The sequence below is a fragment of the Amphibalanus amphitrite genome, unplaced genomic scaffold, assembly GCF_019059575.1.
Source record: "Amphibalanus amphitrite isolate SeventyFive unplaced genomic scaffold, NRLGWU_Aamphi_draft 001386F_arrow, whole genome shotgun sequence".
In the NCBI taxonomy this organism is placed as follows: Eukaryota; Metazoa; Arthropoda; class Thecostraca; order Balanomorpha; family Balanidae; genus Amphibalanus; species Amphibalanus amphitrite.
Genome location: NW_024882879.1, coordinates 151238 through 178468, shown reverse-complemented (window position 1 = coordinate 178468; position 27231 = coordinate 151238). Strand labels below are relative to the sequence as shown.

At 46.5% G+C, this 27231-nt stretch overlaps 2 protein-coding genes across 2 annotated transcripts in view; one reads left to right on the top strand and one right to left on the bottom strand.

Moving 5' to 3' along the window:
• Positions 1-413: 413 nt before the first annotated feature.
• LOC122372682 (protein phosphatase 1K, mitochondrial-like) lies at positions 414-3857 on the top strand (the record flags this gene model as incomplete). The annotated part of the gene is made up of 5 exons (XM_043350194.1): positions 414-564; positions 736-749; positions 1095-1229; positions 1555-1782; positions 2154-3857. Coding segments are annotated over 4 exons (435 nt in total), but the record flags the coding sequence as incomplete, so codon positions are not given.
• A 4385-nt stretch (positions 3858-8242) lies between these two features.
• Positions 8243-27231, bottom strand: part of LOC122372680 (zinc finger protein 316-like) — a 61647-nt gene continuing 42658 nt past the window's right edge. Inside the window, exon 7 of the mRNA XM_043350192.1 lies at positions 8243-12605. Within this exon, the coding sequence (XP_043206127.1) occupies positions 11562-12605 (1044 nt within the window). The 3' untranslated portion in view covers positions 8243-11561. The remainder of the gene's footprint in view (positions 12606-27231) is intronic.

Below are 27231 nucleotides of genomic sequence, written 5' to 3'. Positions count from 1 at the left end.
TTCCTAGCTCAACGCGTTTGGGGAAAAGAAATAACCAAAAAACCTCAGGGGGGGGGGGGGGCTCCTGAGGCCCCCCCCCCCCCCCCAGGAATAGGTTAAAAAAACGTATCATTCATGAACAGCGTCTTCTACAATCATGTCATGTCGAGCCTATGTCGCAAAGTGCATTTATCCTATTGCACTCATTAGACATTTCGATTTCGAACTATATGGGTAGAGACTGGCGTGGAACTGTTGGACGGAGACTTCCAAGCTACACGGGTCTAAGGTTAGCTGTCGCCAGCGGCCAGACAGACGCAGCCGCCGTCCAGGTAGACGTGAAATGGAAGTCTCCAACCCATATCTTTCAACCCCTATCCGTTGTGAACCAATGCCACTTACGATCCCCATGATCACGTGACCGTTTCTCACAGCGCCGGGTGGAGGCGTCGGGTGGTCACGTGACTGTCGATGAAGTTGGTCGTCACATGGTCAACGGTAGACTGGCGATGACTAGAAGTATCGGAGATCTCCATCTCAAACGGTCCGGGGTTACCGCTTTTTCCCGACACCAGGTCACTGGAGGTCAGTAGAACAGGTCACTGGAGGTCAAAAGATCACTGTGGGGACACTCGAGAGCAGTGTTAGAGGTTAGGTGAGGTGAGGTCAGTTCATATGGCTCGTTGAGGTCAGTATATAAGGTCACTTTAGGTCACAATATAATGCAAGCTCTGATTTCTGAGTTCAGTGTATGAGGTTACTTTGCTCAGGTATGTAATATCGCTAGATGTCATTATATGAGGTCACTGGGGGTCATTATAAAATGTCACTCTAGGCCCAATATATAAGGTCACATGAAGTCAGCATGCAGGGCCATTAGAGGTCATTAGGTTTGTAGTTCGGTGTATGAGCTAACTGATGCTTAAGACCTAAGAAATGTCACTGGAGATATACAAGGTCACTAGAGCTATGTATGTGACTTTTGTAGGTCGTTAAACGTAATCACTTTCCCAATCTTTCCTACTCTTTCTTAATTGTTATGCACCGTTGTCTCTCTATGTTCTTCATTGTCTCGTTTCTACATTATGACGTTTCCCCCCGTTTCATATCCCCAGGTGAAGCACGGCCGGGACGCCTTTCTAGTGCTCACCTCAGACGGAATAAATCACGTGATGAGCGACCAGGAGATATGTGACGTCATCAGGGGCAGCCGCAGCCCGCCAGAGGGAGCCGCACAGCTGACTGATCAGGTGGGGAAGTGACGTCATATTGACGTCATCAAAGGCAGCCGCAGTCCGCCAGAGGGCGTTGCACAGCTAGCTGATCAGGTGGGGAGTACATAATGTGACGTCATATTGACGTCACTTGGACGGGATTCCACCTGGATGAGATAAAGCCCAGTTTATTTAAGTGATTTACTTTTTCATTGGGTCTTTACCCCTGTCCCGGCCCTCCTGTGGAAGAAGCCCTTCTCTCTCCCTCTCCCTCTCTCCCTCTCCCTCTCTCCCTCCCTCTCCCTCCCTCCCTCCCTCCCTCCCTCTCTCTCCTCTCTAACTCTCTCTCTCTCCCCCACAGGCCCTCTCTTACTCTGCCGACGACAACATATCCTGCGTGGTAGTACCGTTCGGTTCGTGGGGAAAGTTCACCGACGATGCCAGCATCTTCATCAACTTTGGCAAGACCATGTCGACCAGCAGCCGCTTCAGCTGAGAGAGCTGACTGGGAGTTCGTGGAGTTTGTTACTTGGAGGGCTCTGTCGACTTCACTGCCGCCTGGAGCGTGGCGTCGACTCTTGATATACAGGTAAAGAAACGTGTAAACGTTTTCATCTGCAGATTAAGGAAATGTTATTTAACGTAGAATGGGTATTTAGTAGACAGTGGGTTACCCTAGAGCTACGAATATGCGAAACTTGTCTAAAATCGGTTTACTTTTAGCGGTCTGTCTATTATGTCGGAGCCTTTGACAATTCCAGCCTGTGTTAGTGTGGTGTGTCCCCATGTGAAACTCCCTCGATGGCCTCATATGTTATCATAACATATTTGCGGCCGAGTTGCCTTCTTTGTGATCATAATTCGTGGTAAATGCTACGCAATGACCCAAGTATATCGTAGTCGCTATCGTGATTCTTTAACTTTTTGTAAATTGACGCCCCGAATGTGCTGCATTTTCAGATATGACGGCAAACTTCGCACCACTTTGGACTCCGCAGAAATAGTCTCTACCGTGAGTGTCAAACCGCATCTTTAGCCTCTACGCAGCCTTAGATATTAGCCTTACTACCAGTGACTCTCTTCATAGCCTCTACGCAGTCTCAACCGCCCGCACTTCTTGTAGCCTCTGCGCAGTCTTCGACGGTATTGAACTGCCAAATTCTGTTGTTGTAGCCTCTGCTTGGGGTGTTGTTATGTCTCACGATGGAGCCACGGTCTTATTGTTTGTTTTGTGATATAACTATGTCAGGTCTGTAAGTGGATATGTAAGAAGAAGGGAAAGGAGAGAGTGATTTAACGGTCGTCAAAACCTGCTCCTGACACAGTAGAGTATGCTGGACGTCTTTTGGTCTAAGATGGTATGCACTTTATTATTTCTTTATTGATACAGCCTATGCTAAGAGCTGAATGCTCTTTGTTATTTGTGTGAAGTGCGCCAAACTTGAGAGCTTATTGCAAACTTATATCTGTCAAACAACTTGTAACGTTCAACATTCACAAATGAAGCCAATCAGTATAATACGGACAAATTTATCGGGGAAAAATAATATTCATCATTAAAAAGCGCATACTGCTTAGACAGATAAATATTTTGTTGGATATATTAGAACCACAACGTGTACGTATTTTGAAGAAAATGTCTGATATTATTCTGCTGATTTGTGGATAGAAAAACAGGACATTAGATCGTGGCTTCCAGCAAACTTGCGAGCAAGAGTTTTGTCAGAGCCATTCATAAATAGATGTTTTGTGGCGTCGGCGAGTGCAATTACCTACTGAGAAAGCGAACATGGAACGCAAGCTGTATAGCTAGTCTAAGTTTACGTTAATGTTGTGTCTTTCTTCATATTTCATTATTGTGCAATACCTTTGACAGTTTGTGAACCCGTGTTGCTTTTTGGACCGGACGGATGATATTGCTCTATGTGAACGCAGACGATAATTTAGTTCAATAGGGCACATTCGTGCCTGTAATATTTGCAGGCTACGTAGTTCGTACTATAGCAAATGTCTTAGTGATATGCTAGAATACCTGTGCATTGTTTTGTAGGGTTAAATCAAGTCATGGCCATATATAGAATCAGGGCAAGGAATGGTAAAGCCAGGGAAAGTCAGAATTCAGGAAAATTCAGGATTGAGGTAGGTAATCAAGAGTCAACACTCAGGAGGGGTTTCAGGATTTCTACAGCCTCAAGGAACAAGAGGGATTTGGAATCATAAATCAAAAGATTAGCATTCGTACCATATATGTGGTAAATACAAGCGTTTATGAAGTGTTTGGTAACGTAAAACGGCTGGATTGAATGACATTATGTCACACGCTGAACGTCTTATTGCCATTTGCAGGTGCCAGTGTTATGCTATGAGAGTTCGTGACGTCATATGTCTGACGTCACACATAAGTGTAAGCGAAACGCCATGCTAATGCTCAGCTATCGGTGGCTTCACTGTGTTGATGTGTCCTTGACCGTGACGCTAGAGTTATAACGATACAGCACCCCATAGTGATAATAAGTCCGCTACTGCTATAGTTGACGGGTGAATGGTGCTGTTTTTGTCAGAGCAGGGTCATATGCGCTGTGCGTACGATCACGGGATGTGTACCCGTATGGTTTTATTTTGTATATGATCCGAACGCTTTATGTGAATATACGCACTCGCCCTTGGTTATTTTCTGGAAATTATATATCTGTCGTTATTGATGAAGTCGAGTCTGGCGTCAGTTGGTGCCGCTGAACATTTTGATTAACCCTCGCCGGCCGATCGGGGGGGGGGGGGGGGGGCGGGTGCCGCCCCCCATAGGTTTTTTCGCGATAGCTCCGAACACGCTGGCGATAGAGAGCTGAATGATTCAAGCCGGATCTTTTGACACCAACCGCATTTTTGGGTCAGGTCAGGTCACTGACCTATGACGTCATAAGTGAACCTCTGCACGGTCTTCAGATGTCGCAACTTCGCAACGCCCTCACTGCCAGAGGAGATGTCACAGGGAAAAGAAACTTGCAGGACCTAGTATCCATTATGAGTCTCACAGCTTGTTTATCTCGGATTTTTCCTTAAGGTCATATTAGGTCAGGTCATTTTGTGACCTCACCATTATAAGTCAATGGGAAAAAATGAGAACTGCTATTCTGGCGCCGGGAACGATCTCCAACTATCTCTAGCACACAGAATCGTGATTTGATGCACTCCTTGCAAGGTTAGATGCGTCACTTTTGCAATGTTGACCTTTCGTGACGTCATTTATGACGTCATCAAGGTCATATGAGTTTTTCGTCAATAACTCCCGATCAAATTGAGCTAGCGAGTCGGGAAAGCCACCAATGATCTCAGGAAGACCTGCCGAATCGATTGATATGCGACATGACCTCTTTCGACCAATTTCGTGACCTGGGGGTGCTGACCTGACCTTGACCTGAGGTCAACACCCTAAGTTGACCTGACCCGAACAAAAGTATATCATTCGACGCGCCTGATCGAGGCGAACACGATGCTGCCAAAATCGCGGCTCTGCGGCCGTTTTTTGCGAAGTTATTCACCAAAAACTGAACCGTACCTTGGGGCACTTGACCTGACCTCAGAGGTCACCGGTTGACCTAGGACAGTGGTCGGCAGGTCATTCGGGGTCGTGCCCCCTTTTTGGGCGCCAGGCGGGGCCATTACCCCCACCTACCAGACCCCATTGCTGACACAACCAAGTTTACTGAAATTCCATACCGTCCTGGAACTCTTTGGGTATTTGTGCATTTCCAATGCATCAGATTTAAAACATGACACTTCCTCCACAAAACATTTAATACCTATACCTATCCCAGTAGCGGCAGAACACCTTCAATTAAGGGGGAGGGGGGGGGGGGGGCACTGCCGACTTTTGGTCCCATTCTTTCCATGCAACGCCCATAGGGCTAATGTTAAAATGCAAAAATCAAAGGGTGCACGGTGCCCCGGTGCCCTCCCCGTTCCGCCGCCTATGCTATATCCCATTTAACCCTTGTACGTATAGGGGCGGCGGGCGGTTTTTTCGTTAAAAGCTCACGTAAAAGGCATTGGATCACGACCAAATTGTACCCTCGAGCCCATCATTTTTTTTTTTTTTTACCAGCCCGGAAAATATCATGACCTGAGACCAGTTTTACCAACAGAAAAATAACCGCCTGCCGGAATTTTTGCATCAAGACCGCTTCACATATGGAGCGTAAACGCGATGGGCTCGTAAGCGGATAGGGCTTTACCGTTTACGCTCCATATGTGAAACGATCTTTAGGCAAAAAATTCCGGCAGGCGGCTATTTTTCTGTTGGTAAAACTGGCCTCTGGACCCATAATAACCGTTGGCTTATGAGCTTTTTCTGGAGATCATCTTGAGCCATAAAATCTCACTTCAAGAAGTTATAGCGTGTCCCGGTATATAGGGCCTTGGTCCCGATTTTCTCGACACTTGTCATTGCCCTCTTGAATGAGACGGAATGACCAAGGACCTTAAAAATGGGCAGCAGCGGCTTCCTATTGTCACGGGTAGCACGCTCGTCTTTTTTATGCACAGCTCCATCTCAGAGTCCGAGAGGCCGCGGGGGTCCGATCGACTCCTCCCCCTTACGTTGGCGGCTGTTGAAACGCCAACAGACGGGCGACGGTTAAAAGTTGCAGCTGCTTTTGTACGACTGTACGGAGGGGTGAGATGGTGAGGCGAGCAGGTACGTGAAAATTGGTATCTAATCAATGTGTGCTGTGCCTTTGGCCTGGGCTAATCTTTGAACCCTGGGATGCAACAGTCAGGATGGCTCCATCACTGGAGCTACACAAACTCTAAAAAGATAGGCTTTCTCAGAATCCCTCATTACCCCCACCGAAAGGGCTCCATTGCCCCCAAAGGGGGCATGCCCCACCATTTGCCGACCCCTGACCTAGGACCCTAAAATCGGGTACCAATCTCTGCGTCTCGTAACGGCGCACATGCTCGTTTTTTCCGCGACGCGCTAGCTCCACCAGGGGCGAAACGGCGAAGGGGGGTCGTACCCGCCCCCCCCCCTCGGCCGGCGCGTATGTAGAAAACCAATAGGTCCGGCGAGGGTTAAAATATCAGAATTACGGTGAATTCACCCTTTTATGCAATCGTATACTTTCCGTTTAGTACCATAAAGAAGACAACAACCTCTCGGTCGTGCTACCATTATATGCTCTGATACCATAGCAAGAGCGTTGCTGGAGAGTTGGTTGTCCGCCGGCACAGTCTACCTTCAGGCGCTTACTAGTAATGCCATCTGTGGGCGGGAGTGAGAACTAAAACGCCGCGCGGTGCGGTACAGGCTACACGTTCAGGTGCGTACTGGTGCTGTCATCTATCGGCCGCGGATGGAATTAGAAAGTGCGGTGGTGTGATTTCGGGTGATAGATAGTGCTGCTACCTGTGAACGGGAAGAATAACTACAATGCTTTGCGGTGCAGTTTCACTACAGGCGCTGATGGTCCTGCCATAGATGGCAGGACCATCAGCGCCTGTAGTATCCATAGATCTATGGACGGCGAATATAACTTCATTGTCATGCGGTGCAGTTTCAGTGCAGGCGTTCGACTGTAGTGACATCTATGGACGAAATATTGGAGCTGGATTAGAGATGTCAATCAGATACCGCCTTTTTGGTAAACCGATACCAAACCGATACCAACTTGGTATTTGGTATTTCAAACCTTATGTTTTGGTATTTTGTAGGTATTATGAATCCACACTACACTAATATATAGGTCTGTGAATTTGGTAAAAAGTTGGTATTTTCCTGGTATTCCCAAGTTGCTTTGGTTTCGGTATTTTCCCATGGGTTTTGGTTGGTATTTGGTTTGGTATCGGTATCCTGATTTTCTTTAATTGACATCCCTAAGCTGGGTAGAATTGCGGTGCTGCATCTTTTCAAGTGTTCGCTAAAAAAGCGAGTTCTGAGTTGCAGCAGCAATGAAATAAAACGTGGTGTGGCCCTGCAAACTAGCGTACCTATATGGCTGATGAACCTACAATCTACATACAATAGTTTATGATATGATAATAGTCTATGATATGATAGAATTATGCGTACAATAACTATGATAGGTCACACTGAGCTATAGTAATTGCTATGCTGCTCGTTATAATACCGCGGTGTCAAGAGCCCTTTGAGCGTGCTGAACTAAATTAGCTATCTTTCTGACAGCCTGTTTTATATCAATCATCGATATCATACTTACATCTTCTAGCATAGCCTCTACCTAGGGCAAATCAATCACCCAACTCTTGTCCACATTCACCCATAATAAACGTTAGCTCGCTATTATATGTACTTCCCGAGTATATGTAGTGTCGTATCTCCTCCTCTTTCATGCGTCGCGCAGACCGCGCGGTGGCCGGTACCGTCTGACCCCTTGACCTTTCAAGGTCTCGCCTGGCCGGCGGGCTCAGCTGAGCGGCCGGTCGCAACAGCTGAGTGACTTGGCGACAGCAGAGCACTGCGGCTGAAGTCGTGACGGTGAAAACAGGGCGCCTGGGGCGATTTGATCAAGGCTCTTGAAATTCACTCGCACAAACCACGTGACAACCACCGTGTAAAAGGCGTTGAGTGGGAGAATTTCTTAATAGTCACGTGACCAAATATGCCCTCCGGCGCCCTGTTTTCACCGGCGTCCGGCTGGAATCGCGACTAGGCAGGCGCGCAGACTGCACCGGTGTTGTTTTTCAATTGGCTTCTGGTGAATCTTGGATTATTTCTGAGTTATTTTGGTTATGAGCTAATATACTACACCGGGGCACCTCACATAGAGTTACGTTAGTTCTGGTCACGTAGCCTCTAACCGGAGCACTTTAAACATTCTGACCTTTTTAATTCTACATGTAGCTTCTGCGTGGGCGGATACCTCAAGCATCCAGACGCCCAGATATCTACAAGCAGCCTCTACGTGGGATACCTACCTCCGAAATTCAAACATCTAGAATTTCACTCGCATGGTCTCAACCCGAAAATCTAAAGCACCTGCCAGTTTTACACCTAGCCTCTACGCGGGCCACGTCAACTCAAACACCCGGACCTCCAGGGAGCAGTTTATTGAAGCATTACTCTCACTATTTCGGGCAACAGAAGCAGCTTCAGTTACCGAGCGCTCGGCCTGCCACCTAGCGGCGCGATCGACGCGACATCTACAGCCAAAACTCTGAAACTGCTCGGTCAACGAACGCTGGCAGAGATGGACGAAAACAAAACAACGCGTAACGGACTTGAGTCTAGAAGTAAACGGTTTTAGGACACAAAACAGCCATTTTTTGGATACAGATAATGCTGGCGACATACAAAATTCCCTATTCTTGCGTCAGTAACGCGTTATTTTGTAATCGTCTTACAAAAATGAGACAATACGGACGGTACGGTAAACCGGCGCAACACTCCGCTATGGGTCACAGGTGACCTTGACCCAGGCCAGGTCAAGGTCGTTGAAGTCCAGGTGTGTGGTTGATTCTGTTCGAACATGGCGCGACGTTTCTAGTCACAGTCACTCGAACATCACTGTTGTGTTAATCGCTATGGCTTAAACTAGGGGGATCAGCGGACGGCGGCGCCACTCGTGCCACCTGTCGGCGTTTGAGTGAACTGCGAGTACCGCCCGCCGCCGCTGGGTCTGGTAGGCTAATGGGAATCAGTCTGTTTCCGTCCATCCAAGGTCAACACTGCTGCTATGTTACGACTCCAATTCCTACCTGACATCCAAACATAACAAACCCTATCCGCTCGGCGAGACATCTGCCGGCCAGTCCGACAACTTCAAGTCCCACCGCCGGCCGCAGGGCGGCAGCACCGTCGCACAGTACGGTAAATATCACAGACTTTCCAACGTCGGCGCGCGCGAGTGTTTGAACGGGGCACTTCTCGCTTGCTCTAAACACGACCAGCTGTTTGCCAAGATGGCCGCCTTCTTCCCAATCCTATCACATTTCTTCCCTGAATTGGCAGGCTGCCAACATCACACAGTGCTACCAAAGGGGGGCCGAGAGGGAATGAAAATAAACGGGGTGGCATTGAGATAAAATGAATCAATTATGTTCGTGGGTAGAATCAATTGTGTTTACAAGATAAGAAAATAAAGGGACACAATACCATGAACTTCACTGATACGAAGAAAGATGAAATGCTAAAACGACAGGAGCCTACCAACTATCGAAGCATTGCCAAGCTGTTTCATATTTTTAAGCCTCAATTATGGATTTGGTCGGATTTTTCCCGACAAATAAAATAAACTATTTATCGGATGTCATATGAAACTTACTCAGTCCCATTCACCATCGCAAGCAACTTACAGAACTTTCATCGGCTTGATGGAATCCTTCCCGTCCTTGTAGTCAAGGCGCACATATTTTTCTGAAACGTAACCTAATGCTCACTGCTGAAACAAGTTGAAATAGCTCTGGAGTTTCATAATAGTAGTTTCTGGCGTTCAAACTGTGGTTTCGGGTTTCAAAGTCTGGTTTTATATAGCGCCGAGACATAAATTAGAGTAGCAATGACATAAATGTCGCACGATGTAGCTTTTAAAACTACTTGAAGCTAAAATTGGCAATGTCTTTCGTTGATTTTGTGGTCGCTGTTCAATTTTTCTGTTTTACCTACCGCATTAAACTTTGTAACAAATAACTGCAAAAGTGCATTTTCTAGGAAATGTCAAAATTGAAGGTGAAACTCAAGTTGCGCTACTACAAATTTTTCTACATTTTGTCATGTTTCGCGGCTATTTTGCCTTTTGAGGAAGACTTAAATTGTCCCACCTAATACGAGATTCGATACATTTGTTTTTAATCGCACACATAATTTCCAATACTCAGAAGTTTGAGCTAATATGTTTATCAATAAACCCCAAGAAATTGCAGTGCTGTTGTTTTCCTATTAGAATGATAATACTTCTGCCTTTTTAAACCAAGGTTCTCCGGCGTTGAGAATTGCTTGTTCTTTGGGCGGGGGGAGATGGTAATCCTCAAGTTGTATTTATTTTATTTTGAATCATCTTAGCCGCTTCAGTCTCCAGTAATTAACACAAAGCTCTCTCCCGTTGGCAAACATCCCAAATCAAACATTTCACTTCGATCTATTTAAATGTTTTATCCCATCATTAAAATGTATTTAAATCTATACCAAAGCATTAAAATCCAACTGTGAAGATCACAGCGTATTCTGAAAATTAATTTGCTGTTTCAATAATGTTAATTTATCCTGTAAGGATTTTAGAACCATTTAGAAAAGAATGAAAATTGATTACAACCAGACTGGGATGCCCCGTTTTCTGGTTAGTGTTTAGTGCATTTGACGGCTAATAACCAGAAAAGAAGTCGAGTTTGTCTGTAAGGTTGTTCTAATTAAGAGCTTTTAACAAGCAATCACACTTTTACTTGAATCGCAAAAAATATGTTGTTAAAGGGGTTTCTGCAGTTTCTCACGTATTCATGAATGCCAACATGTTGCTCTGTCTTCGACGCTTGGAGAGGAATAGGTGTTATTGTATGAAAGCCCCACGACTTTCTTTTTTTAAATGGTTACTTTTATTATTGTTATGGAGTCTCCTATTTTGTACCGATTTATCGGTACAAAATAGACCCAGAATCAATTTATCGCTTTCTCTATAGAAAACAAGCAGGAATTTCACGACGCACTATCCGTTTGTGACTTTTTATGGTCATTTAGAATTATTTGGATGATCATTAAATTGAATAGCTTTGATGAAGATGTACCACTTTTTGTATCCATCGCTACCATTTTTTCTTCAAATGAATGATTGTGTTGACACAGAACCTGCACTCACTTCTCATGTACATGCGGCAACCCGTCTGTACGAGCAATGAACTCAACAGAGCTGAATGTCTTTAGAGAATTTCGGTTTAACTACCCACAAGATGATATTGCTGTGACAAAATACTTAAAAAATTCGTAACAGAACATCTCTTTCCACGCAAGCTTCTGCCATCCTTTGCATTTTCTGCTTGAGTTAGGCTAAAATTTGTGAAATAAATTAGCAATGTTATCGTTACAGTGAACACTATTAACTAAAAAAAGTTCAAATGCGTCAGATACAAATAGAAAGACCCGCTCTCTGACCGCACCGACTGAAGTGCCACCTATCGTCAACCCCGTAAACTATCAACAGCCTTCCGTCGCCATACCCTGATCCTCTCCAATACCCTTCCCGTAAGCATCACTTTGCTACCAAAACAAAAACAGAAAGACTGGAGGTCTAATCAACCTCCTGGAAGCAGCGCCCGACCCGACATCTAGCGGCCCTCTCCGAAGCTTCAGTTCAGTACCGGTGCGATAGAGGACAGCACGGTCGTCTTGCGTATCACATTCGTTGCTTTCGGCGGTGCGTGTTTCTATTGTGCCGTGTTGGAATCTTCTGTATCGGAGCGGCCCAGCTCAGTTGGTTCGATTTTGATAGCGAGAGGATCCTGATCAAGTGATCCTCCTGGTGGAGAAAGAGGTGGGGGCGAACTAGCCACCCCCACCGCTGCCGCTGTGTCGCTTCGCTCCCCTCCTGGCGGTCTGTCAGCCGGACCTGGTGGTGCTTCCGTCAGGCTCGCAGAACTCAAACCGGACACACCACCTCCCAAATATGGAGCGGCCAGTTCGAATCGTCTCTCTTCTTGTCTGTGGATCTTAGTGTGCGTCTTCAAGATGGATGATCTCGCGAAACTCTTTCCACATATTTTGCAGTCAAATGGTCGTTCGCCGGTGTGGATTCGACAGTGATCTTTGAGATGGTGCCGGAATTTGAACGCTTTCCCGCAGTACTCACATTTGAACGGTCGCTCGCCTTGGTGGACAGTGGCATGTTCTTTCAGCGCCGCAGGCGTTTCAAATACCCTCGTACACACCTTGCAAGTAACGGGACCTCCCTCCTCCACCGGTGTTGGTGTAGATGGTTCAGACCGCTCCTCGGTGGCTCCTGGCGAGGCCTCCCCACCTGTCCCTTCCCCAGCGGAAAGGTTCAGCGGTCCCCGTCCGTCCCCTTCGCCACTAGAACCCAGACCATGTCTGCCGCGGAGTAGCGGCATCATCCCGAGCAGCCCGCCTCCGAGACCTGTCCCAACTAGAGACGGCAGATACATATCAGGTGATCGCAGATACGTCTGTAGTCTCGCGGGACGCTCTTTCTCATTCCAAGCTCCCCCAGATCGTTCCCTTCCATCGTGAGGCGGCCAGCTGTGCGAAGCTACCGCCATGGGCGCCGACGAAGCGTCTTCGGCCCTTCCTCTTGGTGCCGTGACCCGGATCACTCCCGACTCCCCCGCGGCGGCGGCGGCGGTGGATGCTCTGGTGGCTCCGTGGGCAGAGGCGTGATGTTCTTGGAGTTGGGTTGGAGACGGGAAACTGCAGCCACAGTCCCGGCAGAGATAGACAGTGCCGCTGGCTGCTCCCTGTGAACACACAGACGGGAGAGATGGGGTTAGAAAGCGAGTTTCTCGAATTGAAGTGTTAGAACTGGAAGATAACTGGCGACATAAGTAGAGATACTTGTGTGCAAAGCGGAATATAACTGGTGCAAAACAGCAAATAAGTGGTGTCAAATGTAGAGCTAACTAGTGTTAAAATCCGGTCAAACAATTGGGATAAATACTCTCAGAAGTGTGAGACAGCTAGTGTCAGAGAGAAGAGTATCTGCTGACTGCTGTTTCGAGAAACGGTCTTGTCGTTAAAGGGACTATCCCACCTTTAACATGGGGTTTGAGTTGAGATAGCCAAGTTTGCGGCGAGGTTCAGAAACCACTATCTATCTAGGTTGCAACCCTCGCGGCCTCTTGGTGTTGAAGAAATTCGTTCCCTTCATTTGAAAATGGGCCTTGTACAAGGCCCTATCTTCAGCATGGAGCGACCGTTAGTGTGACGTCACCTCGTTTAGTCATTCTGATTTAAATGGGTTTGTTCGTTGAAAAATCGCTTAAAACTTGGTCTGAACTTTGGTGTGGTGCCTACAGAGTAAAAAGAATCAGATTTATGACAGTAATGTGGCCTGGGGAAGGAGGTAATTTTGGGCTGTGACGTCACATATTTGAAAGTTTGTGTTTGGAATATGGGAAGCCTAAGATGTTTAATGAAAATAAATGCCAGAACCGTGTTCCTGGTCATCCAAACTATAAAGTCAGGCACAATTTAACTGGTTTTAACAACATTTTAGAAGGTGGGATAGTCCCTTTAAGTGTGGGCTGGTGGACGACCTGACGCACGGGGATATCCGTCTGTCCTCACGAAGAGATGTGAGGACATAATGACGCTGTATCAGAAGAAGGAGATTAGTTGTGTCCTAAGTGAGAGAAGACTGGTGGCAAAATAGGTGTGTCAGGTGTTGAGAACTGTTAAACATGAAACAGTCTAGTTTTAGTAATGGAACGCCTGGTGTGAATGTGCAACACGTTTGTGAGATTCGAGACAGAACTGGCTTCACATTCGGTACATAAATGGTGTTTAAGTCGCCACGGCTTGTGGCTTATGTCAGGCGGGGCAAGTATTAAATATGAAATAAATATGGAACGGCCATGGCATCCGACAGCTTTTCATTAGGGTGGTCGCCAGCGCGGGGGGTCCAATGGAACCCCAAAAATTTCGCTTCCGTAATGCAGCCTGATGTATATAAGGGTGCGCACTGTGCGTTTTTCGGTCAGACCACCCAATCCGGAAATCGAGACAGAGCCCTGGCAGAAATCCTGAACATACATATGTACCTACAAAATGCAACATGTTAAATGTTGGTCGCAGCAACCGCGTCAGTTTTTCAAGTTTCTCATGTTTGTAGAAAAGTGGTTTGTTTTTATTTGTTTGTGTGTTGGATGAGTGTGAGGAATCGAAGGTTAGTGAAGACAAATGTTCGTGCTTCGTTGCCGTTAAGTTTTAATACATAAAGGGATTGTCCTCACGTTCAATGAAACAAATCGCCAACAAATTCTGCAAATAAATCACTGTTAACTTACTCAACATTTTTTTCCCGGTCGCATACCTATTTATTTTCACCTAGAACTTTATGTTTGCTATTTAACAATTTAGATAGATTTCCATGTTTTGCATGGGCTTATTAGTACGAAATGGAAATAAATAAATCCCACACTAGTCACTACATTGTCAATATCAATGTCATGTAGTCTGGCAGTTCTAATCGCAGGTCGGGCCTCAAATCCAGGCGCTCTATTCTGTCTGGCAGACTCTATCCTGAGAGCCACAGCAAACATGCCTTATCAAGCCACAGTGCCGCACCACCGGGGTGGGGGTGGGGGGAGGCGTCCCACGCCAGCCGGGGGTTCCCCTAGTATCATCTCGCTTGCACTCGTTGTGTAAACAATGACTGGAGAATGTGTATATGTGTATGTCTGCCCGGGTGCGGAGAGGAGGAGTGAAAGTCTGAAGAGTAAAGGGCTGATATTTCAATGTGTTCCCGCGAATGCTGCTTAGCATTTTGCATTTATTCGTAATTCAAGTTCTTTTTATTTTTGCCCAGAAGTGTCTAGATGTAATGAGAAAAATCATTCTTATTTGATCGACCACTTACGAGCTCTTGCTAATGCTCAAATACATATGCTCATTCCCGTGCATTGAAATTAACTCTATACACATCCAGTTATCTTCCTTCATTTGTTCCCAATCTCATCCATTCGCAAACCAGCACCGTCCCCCTCACCCCCGTCCCCTCCCCGCCCCGCCCCGCCCTCCGGCGTCTGTGACCTTTTGACCCCAGCTGCGGCGCGTGCGCTCCCCATGACCTTGCTCGCCAGGCGCCAGCTGACTCGGCGTGGTGTGCCGAGAGGCCACTAGGGTCCAGTGCCATAAATACCGTATCATGAATTCAGCAGCACTGGCAGAGTTATGCTGCAGAAAACAACTACCTATGTAATTCATAATGTTTTTTACGTATTTCGTATATTGCATGTCCCAGGAATAGTTTTGTTTGCTTGGATGCACGTTGGGTCACACGGCGTATTTGAAAAGTACGTCGTTTTATTAGATTTGGCCCAGCATTGGGAGTGAACTCCTCAATACTCAGCTGAACGAAATCAGCTAAGCAGTCGGTCGGCTGGGTTTTCATGGGTCAACGCATGTTTTATCTATTTTCCTGGACGGTTTTAACTACTGTTAAATAGTTCCGCTCAATATCACATTCATTCCGACTAGGACATTCGATTCGAACCTGGTTGGTTTATGGGTGCCAATTCCATAAACGAAATATCGTACACGTGATTTATTTAAGCGTGTTGATATCACTCATTTCACGTGGTCAGAGTGACTGTTTTTGCACTGAAAAGGCCAACGTTTTGGTAAGAACACATCTCAGTCTCAAACTGCTAACTAATTCAGAGTGGTCTGTTTCAATCTAATATCCAAGTTTTTCCGTTGCGATCTTAAACACTTCTTTTGGCCTCAATCTGAATATAACAACTGTTACAACGAGCTGTGAGCTGTTTCGAGCTGTTTCGTCTATCTGCAGTCAGCTGTTCCGTCCATGAACACTGAACAGTCAGCTGTTTCGTCCATGAACAGTCAGCTGTTTCGTCCATGAACAGTCAGCTGTTTCGTCTATCTGTGGCCAACCGTTTCGCCTATTTCCAGCCAGCTGTTTCGGAGAAAATCACTGAACAATCACAAGAGCAGCAAAACACATCGGAGTAAAACAGCCGTCAGCAAAAACCACAAACACAGTCGCTCTAGCAAAAACCAGCGTAAAAAGCTGCCGCTGATACTGGTAGCAAAAAGTAGGGGGCGGGGCGGCCGGCAGGTCAAAGCTGTAGCCGAAGTCGAGAGATGACTGATACTAGAGGAAAAGTATGATCTATACTTCCGTAAAACGTTGAGCTTAGTGGGTAGGTAATTCGTGTTTTTAGAGCCGACGGGGATCTTTATAACACATCTTGGGCGATCTTCTTTGCAGACTTTTCTATTTGGTCTCGCCTTCATAAAGCATCTCTCCCCTGAAAACCTTCAGTTTCCACTTGGTAACAGGCAAACTAGAATCTGACGGTCTAGTGCGGTGTTATCAGATGGGCCAGGTCCATTTAGTTGGCCCTAGGTTATTCCTGGAATACCTTATCAGTGATGGGGTCCATTAATTTGCCATGTGCCTCCCCGGCTGCTCTAACCCTATCAGCTAACTGGGATGCATGATCAAGTCAACACATCTCACGAGCTGATTTTCCAATTCGCTCTCAGCATTGTGATCATGAACTTACAAGTCGTATCATGAACCGACTTTCCTATTCGCTCAGCATTGTGATTCGTTTCAAATTTGTAATAAACAACTGCTCGTGCATCCCTGACACTGTTCCTACCCTTTTAGACAGTCCTAACCCCAGCGCGCAGGCCGGTTGCGTCAGGCTCCTCCACTGCAGACATTGATTGCTCAGGCACGCATGACTCTGGGCCGAATGACCTTGGACGGCCGGCCGGCCGCCACCCGCTGCCCCCCCCCCCCCCCCCCCCCCCCCTCGACCGGCCGCCCCCCCCCGCCCGCGGGCCGCGCAGTGCGCCTGCGTGCTGCTATGCGCTGCCATGAGCCCCCTCCCCCCCTTCCCACTGCTTGGGAGTGTCCACACTGCACCGTACTGGCCCGCCCGCTAGTAACTGGTTGACTTGACGTCTTGTATTGGGCCTCCCTGCATTGCGCCTTGCTCTGTGTTTTGACGCCTATCCCAACCCCTTCCCCGCTACGATTTGGGCTATAGCTATACTGTAACAGATACATTATATGTGGAGAGCTATGCCAATATACATACATACCTAGGTCATTAAATAGCAATAATTACCTTTTCTGCAAACCAATGTAAACAAAGCAAATACGACAACAACTGCTGAATAATGATGATGATAGAATTTATGCAACAAAAAGCTAAAATGACAGCGATAGGATGAAAGGTTGGGAGCAACATGGACCCGGAAAGACAAAGATAACCACGAACTTCGTGATGAAGCCCTTTATTGAACGGATTAAGGAAAAACAATAACTTTAGTAATTAACCCCGCAGATGACGTGCTGTGTAACCCGAACAGACAATAACAAACAAGCAGCATTATCTCCTGCAATTATATGGCAGCAATAACAAAAATATATAATAACCAGTATAGCGCCTTTTGGGGCGACTAACGGAGCGAGCGAGGGGGTGAGTCTTGCACGTGCGAAATTTCGAGGGGGTACCTCCAACTGACTTGTGCACGGCACCCTACTGACCGGTTTCTAGCGATGTGCCAAATTTGAGCACAATCGGCCCAGCCGTTCTCGAGATCTGGGAGCGGCACCCTGCACGTGCGCACGTGCTAAATGGGTCCCAACTGACTTGTGCACGGCACCCTACCAACTGGTCCCTAACCGTGTACCAAATTTGAGCGCCATCGGTCCAGCCGTTCTCGAGATCTGGAAACGACCCCTGCACGTGCGCACGTGCAGCAGCACCCCAACTCTGGCACATGGATATGCAGTGCCTAGTGGGTGCCTACCTACATGCCAACTTTCAGCGCAATCGGCCAAGTAGTTACCGAGATATTGCAACAATTACAAAAGTGACACCTCTTCGTTTTGCACGTGGCACGTGCATAAGGGGTCACCCACATGCATCTGGAATAGTCCAATACTTGGTAGAAGGAATGAAGCTACCCTACAAAAATTACCGCATGTAAATCGGTCAAGTGGTTGCTGAGATATAAGCGTCGCAAAAGCGTGACCACGGCCGGCCGGCCGCTCATACTCAGAAATTTCCGTTAATCTAAGGAAAGACTACGCTCGCTTCGCTCGCTCCGTAATAAAAAAACACGCAAAACAAGTAGCAAGCTCAGCGTGGTGAAGCATGACTATACTAGTGGTGTCAATCGGATAACAACTTTTTGGTATACCGATACCAAACCGATACTAAATTGGTATTTGGTATTTCAAAGCTTATGCATTTGGTATTTTGTTGGTATAAGGAAGCTTCACTAATGTATAAGATGCTCAGAATTTGGTAAAAAGTTGGTATTTCTATCAGTTTTAAAATTCGGTTCGGTTTTCGGTATTTTCCTATTGTTTCGGTTGGTATTTGGTTTGGTATCGGTTTCCAAATTTTTCGTATTTGACATCACTAATGACTAATGTTTCTCGCAAGCCTGTTGGATTCCTGCAAGCCTGCAACTTCTGTTGAATTTGGTGAATACCCTGAATCACGTTGCGTGTTGGGACGTTTCCTGTCTCTATCTTCTGTCCGGAGTGCGGGGATCCGGTTAGGGCTATCTCGGGAACGGATGGTTCTAGTGAAGACTCGAGTTGAGGACTCGAGAGGATAATGAGGGTGAACACTTGAGAATATTTGATGGTACATCTATATCCTCATTTCTCAATCGAGAGGACGAGTGAGAAATGAGGAATTAGAGCATTCTGATGAGGACAAGAGCGGAACGCCAGTCGTCTAGAACGGTGTATGAGTCGGCGTCGGAGGCGGAGTCGATTTTGGAAGCCAGAGTCAGAGTCGGAGTCACCGAAAATCTATCGTCTTTGTTTAGAGGACATTTGGTTTTACAATATTTTTCTGAAAAGGAGTTTGTGAACCGTTTTTCAGCCTAGGTAATGACCTACAATACTTGCTCGACACAAATGTTGAGATGCAATGAGAAAGAAGATGAGCTACAATCATATGATAACTTGTGTTGCATTTTGCACCACAGTTCTATCACTTTCATGCTATATTTGCTTAGACATTGTAAATGAAGAATCATGAATTAATTCACCCCTAGCGACATCACGCTGAGACATAACCACCTGAAGTAACAGACGTCCGAACTTAAACTGACTTCCGGTGGCCGCTTCCGGTCAAATAATACCGTGGGAACAATCGATGGAGCGTGGGAACGCGGGACTTCCGACAAAAAAGACGGTGGTAGTCCATTTCCGTACTGCTCTGTAAATATCCAACTGCTTTTTTATACCGTGTACAACAATCAAGAACCCAGCTGCATAAATATCGCATGTCGAGTAGTGGATATTCGCTAGTCTCTGCCCAGTTAGTGCATATTGCAAAATGTATATTTTAGAAGTGCTATCCAGCTCAAATGTACGCACATTGAGCACGGGTCATACAAGGCAGCGGATAACTATGGGTTAACAGTGCTCCAATACCTCACTTTCAATAGCACCCCTTCCCATTCTTTTTTCCTAAAATCGTCGTCCCTATTCGGGTGTTGGTGTGTGCCTACTTTTCAAAGTACAGTCTTGTATACAGGGAACTTGCCGGGGATTCCCAATGCACAGACCTATTCTTAGCAACTCAAGATTCTCTCGATGCTAGCTCGTTTAGTTTGAGCTCTCCGTTTGGACCGCTATGAGATCAAATGTTGAAACCAAGCCAAGCTGAACCGAACCGGACTGAACCGAATTGAACCATTGAACCGTTATCCCAGCTACGGCCCAATCACGGGCGTTACCTCCACACGAGAGGACCTCCTGTAGCTTCAGCACGTGCAATATTGCAACTCACCACCTCCTACTGTTCATGGCATGCAGCGGCGTCTCACTGGCTTTCACTGCTAGACTCGCAGCGTGATATGAGGCGTGTTCGTGGGTCGTGACCGGGCGTCGTGACCCGAGACCGTGACCCGTGCGTCCGGGTTGGCATTCGGGTCACGTTGAGGTCAAGTGACAAGTAGGGCCCGGGTCAGAGTTTGGGTCGGGTTAGTTTTGAGTCGGTTATGCACACCAGAGGCCTCTTGCACCAATATCCTCTTGCACCAATGCTTGGATTGTTTTGCATCGTGTTCCCAGTCCAAGTATCAAATGTAACCATTTGCGTGCAAAATTTAGCAAGCATATGTAGGATTATGTATTGGGCTATTGCAAACAAATTTACCACCTGTAGATAAGCTTATTCTGAAACCGGTTTTTCGATTTTACCTAGCTAGGTAGTTTGGTGCAAGAGGCCTCTGGTCAGATGTAGGTCTAGGCTAGGCCCACACGAGATTCGGACTAGGTGCGGGCCCAGATCAAACTGTGGTTAAGTTTAGGTCAAGTTCGGCTATGTCTGCATCAGATTCAGGTCAGTTTTACTTGATGTTATTGTTATGGTCAGGTTCGGGTCAAGTCTGGTTCATGTCCAGCGTCCAGTTCTTGTCCGGCTTTTTCTCAATCGTGTCCGGTCAGGATAGAAGAATTCAGGATTCCAAGGTCAGAAATTCAGAATCCTCAAGTCAGGGTCCAAAGCTCCAATATTGATAGATCAAGCCAAACTCCCAAGTGCCTTTCATATTTCTCCCCCCCCCCCCCCCCACCAACAAGAACAATGTTTCAATGCCCATCACTACAACCACATTCTATAAACTTTCTACAGTTTATACCAGCTTCTATCCACAATATCGGCATTTACGGCACCGTCGCCGCGCGCGCGTGGCCGTATGGCGCGTAAAAAAGGGCGCGCGGGGGCGGCACCCGCGCGCAGCTGCCCTCTGCCGGCGAGAGGCGGCGTTGAACAGGCAGCGCGTGCGCTGCCGCCTCATGGCTCAAGGCCGACCAGCTGCCTGGTGGAGAGTCAGGGGTTCTCAAACCTGTCAGAACACGGAACTGGTGCGTGCGTGTTTTGTGCCGTGCGAGGGCACTGGTGGGTCCAGAAACGGTGGCATCGGACGCAACGCATCCGGGAAGGGGATACATATTCCCAAAAACGGTGCTCCCATTTTGGCAATTTCTTTGTGAATAAGCTAATAAACATGTGCAGCAGCTCCGAAAGTCACAAGTTTCCTGACATGTTTTTTTTTCTGGAAACATTCAATACGTATTTATAACTCAATGTTTGGCTCCAAGCAATTGAAAGCAATAGCAATAGGAATTATAGGTAAGTCGGTATGTGGACATTTCGCAGACCATTTTTATTTCAGTGACGGGACCGTTTGTCTCCTTCCTAGTTCTTGGCCCTGAACAAAGATCCACACGGCACTTAATTCCAGATAATTTGTATACACTTCGCCGTGAACACAAACTGCGGAGCGGATTCCCTCCAGCCCCCCCCCCCCCACCCCCACCTTGGCGCATGAGTGTGAGGACCTCAGCCTTGCCGTCTGCTTGATTAGTTCCCCGTCTGTCCGTGCAGTGGCAGCACCGTCGCCAACTGGCCAAGCAGACGGTAGAGTGCGGCTTACATAGCGGTGCTGCGGTACAGTCTAACAATCCAGGCGGATGCGTCGCTCGCTCGCGTTTTTTTACGCGTCAATGTCTTTAGCACGTGCGGGGCCGAATTATCCGGGTCATTGAGCTATGGCTGCGTTTATGGCCTCAACTCGACGGTTGTAGAAGACAACGCCGTTTGTTTCAAGAGACAGTCATTCTGAGAACTGGTAGGCATTCCCATCGTCCCAGACGGAAAGCGCCTAGCCCTACAAAAAGCCAGATGCTTGCCAAGGGAGTTCCGAAATGAGTCTTTGATACCGATGATGCTAATAATTTTTTTGTCAGCTACTTGGAGAAAATAGATTCGTTAATGAACGATGGTGAAAAGGACTGACGCTACACGATATCATTTGACCCCCTGTCAGTGGCAAACCCACCCTGTCGTACCTAATTTCGATTTATGTCATTCCCCCACTCCCCAGTTCGATAAAAAGGACAAAAAAAAGAAGGAAAAAAGCGACTTCTGTAAAAAATCGTGGCAAGTGCAACAAATGCACATAAGTTATTTAAAATTGTGTAAATAAGATCTTCACAGAATTCGGAAAGTAGTTTCGCCCATGAAATAACGGCAAATCTAACGCAAGGAACAGACGTCTCCCCATATACGCATTAGATCTAACCTCGTAAAACCAGTAAACACATAGCTTTAGCTCAGCGTCAGCTGCACACGCTTTATATAACACATGTTCCACCATTCCTAGAGCCTTTAGCACTGAGCTCTCCAGCCTTGCTCTATCGATTCTCCCCACTCTCCCGGCACCTCCCCTACTCTCTCCCCTCATCCCCGGCGCACGCATAGCAACAGCCGCCCGTCTTCCCCATGACTCCCCCACCCTCCCTCTCCCCCCAGTGACCTCGAACACATCCGGGCCCACGCAGCGAACACGCCACCCCCCTCCACCCCCCCCCCTAACGCACACTGCGCCGACGCTGCTCCGTTCAAGGTCACGCCTGGCGGTCATGGGCTCTAGCTCCGCCGCTGGCGGTGGACAAAAAATACCACTACGCGCGCCGCGCTGGTGGAGGAGGCTGGCTATGCGAGGAGGGGGAGGGGAGGGGGGGGGGGTCAGTGGCCTGATCTTGGCACTTGGCCAGCGCGTTAGTGGTGGGATTTGTGTGAGTAGGTGTGGAGCAGAATGTAAAAAATATAGATATATAAGCAATATGTTTCATCTTGTTTATTGTTTAATATTATTAAATGCGTCACTTACTTAGTAGCCTACGACTTGCTGAATTTATAAATAGTGTTTTTTTTCAAAATGACATACATTTTAATGGTTCCATGTTGTATATATTACATTCAACAATTGAAGCCGAAGTATATGCATTTGTTTGTCTAACACGTAAAAATTCAATACTTTGTGATTTGAGATACAAATGGTTCTCCAATTACGCCCCAAAGCATTTGCACTCCACCCGGCCTCAGCAATTCGAGGCTGGATGGAGGAAATGATTCATTTTGGGAAGTCATTTGCGCCGATTTTCCGTTGAGGCAGGTACGGAACAGGAAGCAGACTGCAGAACGAGGCTAAGCGGCGCTCTTACGTTTAGCGGGTCTTTCTAGCCATGGGTCATTAGTTTTGTCATTTTCCCCTTCTCAAAACGATTAAAGAAGGCAATTTATGCAGAATGGTACCTCATTTATTGCCATTGCTTGCAGCGGTTATTTTATTATCATCCGATAGGCGTTATCACAAGTGTATTCGCGGCCATTGGGGCGACGTAAGAAAAGAAGAAAACAACTGGCCCCAAGAACTTTAAATTATCAGTTAGCATGCACCTTTTCCTTGATATGTAGAGAATTTACCATTGATTGTTAGAGAAAATTGCATTTAAAATCTTCCATTTATGCTTTTTTCATCGTTTGCACCGTATGTTCTTTTACTAAGCTTGAAACACTAATTATAAATAGTTCCCGCATCATCAAGAATAATAGGGAAGGCTTGAAGTGAATACAATAATCTAAACGGTTTTGTAATCCATGTGAAGACACTTCTAAAATTGCCTGTAGAAATATTAAAGGCAAAAGTTCAACTTTTTTCCAAGACGGATGGCTATAAACCTATTCAACGTGTGACAACTCAGCCGGTATATCGTCGCCTACAGCCCAGCTTTCCCTAGTGACCGATAGAGGCGCTGCTATCGATGTCCGCCCGTGCCGCCTAACGCAGCATAATAAATATCATACTCTCATTCCCGGTTGACCTTTAAAGGGACCCTCCCACCTTAACATTAGTTTTGAGTTGAGATAGCCAAACTGGTGGCCATGGCCTGCAAATACCGGTTTGGGCACTCACAACATCGAAAAATGCTTTAATTCGGATATATGGAATTTCAAACTTGCAGTTTTCGGATTCTAAGGGGCTAATGCATTGGAATGCCCCCTTAGAATTTGTGACGTCAGCGTTGATCTAACGATTTTTAAATCTTAGACTAAAACCATCGTTAACACGTGGTGGTATACACTGCTTTGCGCGCAACGTCTGCCGCACTTCAAGGCCAGGGGCGGTTCTCCCATATAGGCAAGGTAGGCAGTGCCTACGTCATTTGCCGTCTCCCCTGCCTCTACACCCTCACTAGACTGTGGCTTTTGATTGCTCTGTTGCTTTTGTTAAAGATATTTTTCTTTTCGTTTTCAAAATGTGTTGAAACGAAAGATAATTGCCTATACTTTTCAAAAAACGTCACACAAATATCGTATTATAACATCAACTTGATTAAAACATTTGCCTAATTGTGCCTACCTCGTCCTACTAGATTATCGACTATTGCCATGTTGAGGCTATTGAGCCTTTTGGTAGACAAGGTCTAGATGGTCGGCACATCGACTAGGTGCTACCTTCTAACTTTCAAACTGAACTTTTTATTTAGTCCATTTATCATAAAATAAAACACATTTTACGCTATCAATTTTCATCATTAGTTTAGGGTACCTAGCGTTGTTATGCTTGTTGTGTTATTCTATTGTTTCTTAAAAATTATATTGGACGAACTAGACTCCTACTGGGAGACTAGCTTCCCTCTGGCGGCAGACGTGTAAGCTTTAGTTAGATTTTCATAGATGACGCTGCTTGAGCTGACTGAGCAATAAGGCTGTCTTTTCCCCCTTTTACCTATTCCGTATTAAGCTTTTCTGCCTTACCTACCAAGTGCCTACCTACTTTCAAAGGGTCAGCGCCGCCCCTGTTCAAGGCTGCCAAATTATTGCTTCCAAATAAAGTCGCTAGGAACAGGGAAGATCCCAAAAGCCTAATATCTTGAAAATCAGTGAATATTTTTCGGTGAAATTTGGTAGATATTCATTTTTGATCTTTCTGAACCAAGGGACATCACTTTTATGCCAATTCATTAACTTTTTTTAAGGTGGGAGGGTCCCTTTAACAGACAAGGAAGCATAGTATGAAAACCGATGGAGGCGTCCGACTGATAGGAAAATAAGGAAATACTTTTAACCGCTTATACATTAAACTGCCTTAAAAAACCTACCAACCTACATTAGTGTATCAAGTGTGGTGTGAAATTGCCTTTTATACAAAAATCCATCCAGATCACACCCAGCCTTAGTCATGAAGGTACATCATCCCATGCGCGCATAATCACCTCACCCACGGACGGATTCCCCTGCGCAAACCTTGGATTCTTCGATATTCACGCACCAGTTCGACGCTTCACGTCAGTTAGCGCACGGTGTCCTCACTGAGCTCCAGGGTCGTCCATGGACGACCTTGGTCGCTAACTTTGAGTAAGCCTTCAGCTCTTTTTGCTCTATGTGACTGTAGGTAGGTCATCTAGGTTAACTGCTCAGTCCGGGGGAAACCTAGCGGTGATAACGAACCGGACTATTTATCTTTGCCTGTAACAGACCCCGATCATGGCCATGGACTCGACCGGACCGCCTCCAGGGGCGCGTCTCCCACCCGACCTTGACCCACCAGAAGGCCGCGCTCTCATCCTGATGAGCCGGCCTGATGGCACTCCACTGCGAGGAAACCCGTTCGCCATCATCAGGGAAATCCGCTCGATCTGTGACTCGGAAGTTGAAAAAACGAAACAACTCGGATCTGGCAAAATTCTCATCTCGACCTTCAACAAAGACCAAAGTTCTGCCCTTCTCTCCTGCCAAACCATGCTCGGAAAGGTAACCGGACAAAAGATCGTAAAGCAGAAGATCGTATGGCAGAAGATCGTAGGCAGTTGATCGTATGCAAAATATCGTAATGGATAAAGATCGTACGACATAATGCTCGTATAGACAAAAGATCGCATTCGCTAAAGATCGTCAAGGAAAATGATCGTATGCCAAAAAGTCGTAATGGATAAAGATCGTACGACATAATGATCGTATGGACAAAAGATCGTATTCGCTGAAGATCGTCAAGGAAAATGATCGTATGCCAAAAAGTCGTAATGGATAAAGATCGTACGACATAATGCTCGTATAGACAAAAGATCGTATTCGCTAAAGATCGTCAAGGAAAATGATCGTACGCCAAATGATCGTATGAGATAAAGATCGTACAGTCAAAATATGGTATTCACATGGTGCAGCCCAACTCCAGCGCATACAAAGCTTATCAATTTCTGTGTTCGCGTAGTAAGTGGCAAGCTCGACCATACATTGATGTTATTTCAGAGCTTAGATGGCTCAATGACACCTAAAAGCAACGCGTTGTATATGTGCCGAATAAATGAATGTATGTGCTGCCGTTTTCATGTACCTATTTGAAGTGAATACAACTAAACCCATGTTTCCCCCCACCCCCACCCCCACCCCCACCCCCCAACGCCTGGAAGGTTAAAATGTTGCTTAAGCGGCTGAAGTAAACGGCGTTAAAAATACTTTTCCTTCACACTGTTACCTTTTCATATTGAATCGTCATCGCTTTACAAGTCATCAACAGATGTTTATCGCGTTATCACTATCGAAGTCGCAATTCTCCTAGTTATAGGCTCCTAGTTTCAATCCAATCCTAGTTATAGGAGTCATTGTTATCGAAGGCCGGTTAACCCGCGCCCGGCTGGGGGTCCTGGATTTCCACGCCCTGCTGGGGGGGGGGGGTGTTTGAACACCCCCCCTTCTAACTCGGCTCCTGGGCCACGTAGCGATACGCGGAAGGCGGCGTTCGAAAGAGCGTCAAAAATAATGAGGAAATTACTTCGGTCAATTTTTTGGTCAGGTCAAAGGTCAGGTCACCAGAGGTCATTGAAGGCAAATTTTCGCCGATTTCCAGGTCGAATCTCGAAAATTTCCAAGAAGCCAACGCATAACTCGGGAACCAATAGAGCTACAGCGCCGCGGAAAAGCGCATTCGATAGCCCTATTAACGCCCTTTCTGAGTAATTTTCTCAGATTTGACCTAACGTCAACGGTTTTGCCTGCAGGGGGCAAAAACTACAAAAATAGCCGATTTTTTCGGAAACAGTTTTTCTGCAATAACTTTTGACCCAAGCATTGTACGAGCTTACTTTTACCGGCATCGTGTTCCTCTCGTCAAGACGCATCGAACGAACTATAATTTGACCTTGAAAGGTCAACTTGAAAATTTGACCTCAGGTCAAGGTCATGACCTGACCGGAAAGGGTCATGTTGCATATCAGTCGATCCGTGTCGTCGAGCTGAACACATCTAAGGCGTTTTCATCGCTCTAGCATGCCTCTATCAAAAGTTATTTGCGAAAAACTGTTAGATACCATTCGTGACCTAAGATGACCTCAGGGCATAAACAGGGGTCACAGACACCATTTTCATGTTCAGTGTGTCTAAACCACTTGTAATTCAGTGTTTGGGAGTGTTTATAATGTCTTTCGTCCAAAACAGGCGCATTTCAATTTTCTCCCATTGACTTATAATGGTGAGGTCGCAAAATTGACCTGACCTTAGGTCATCG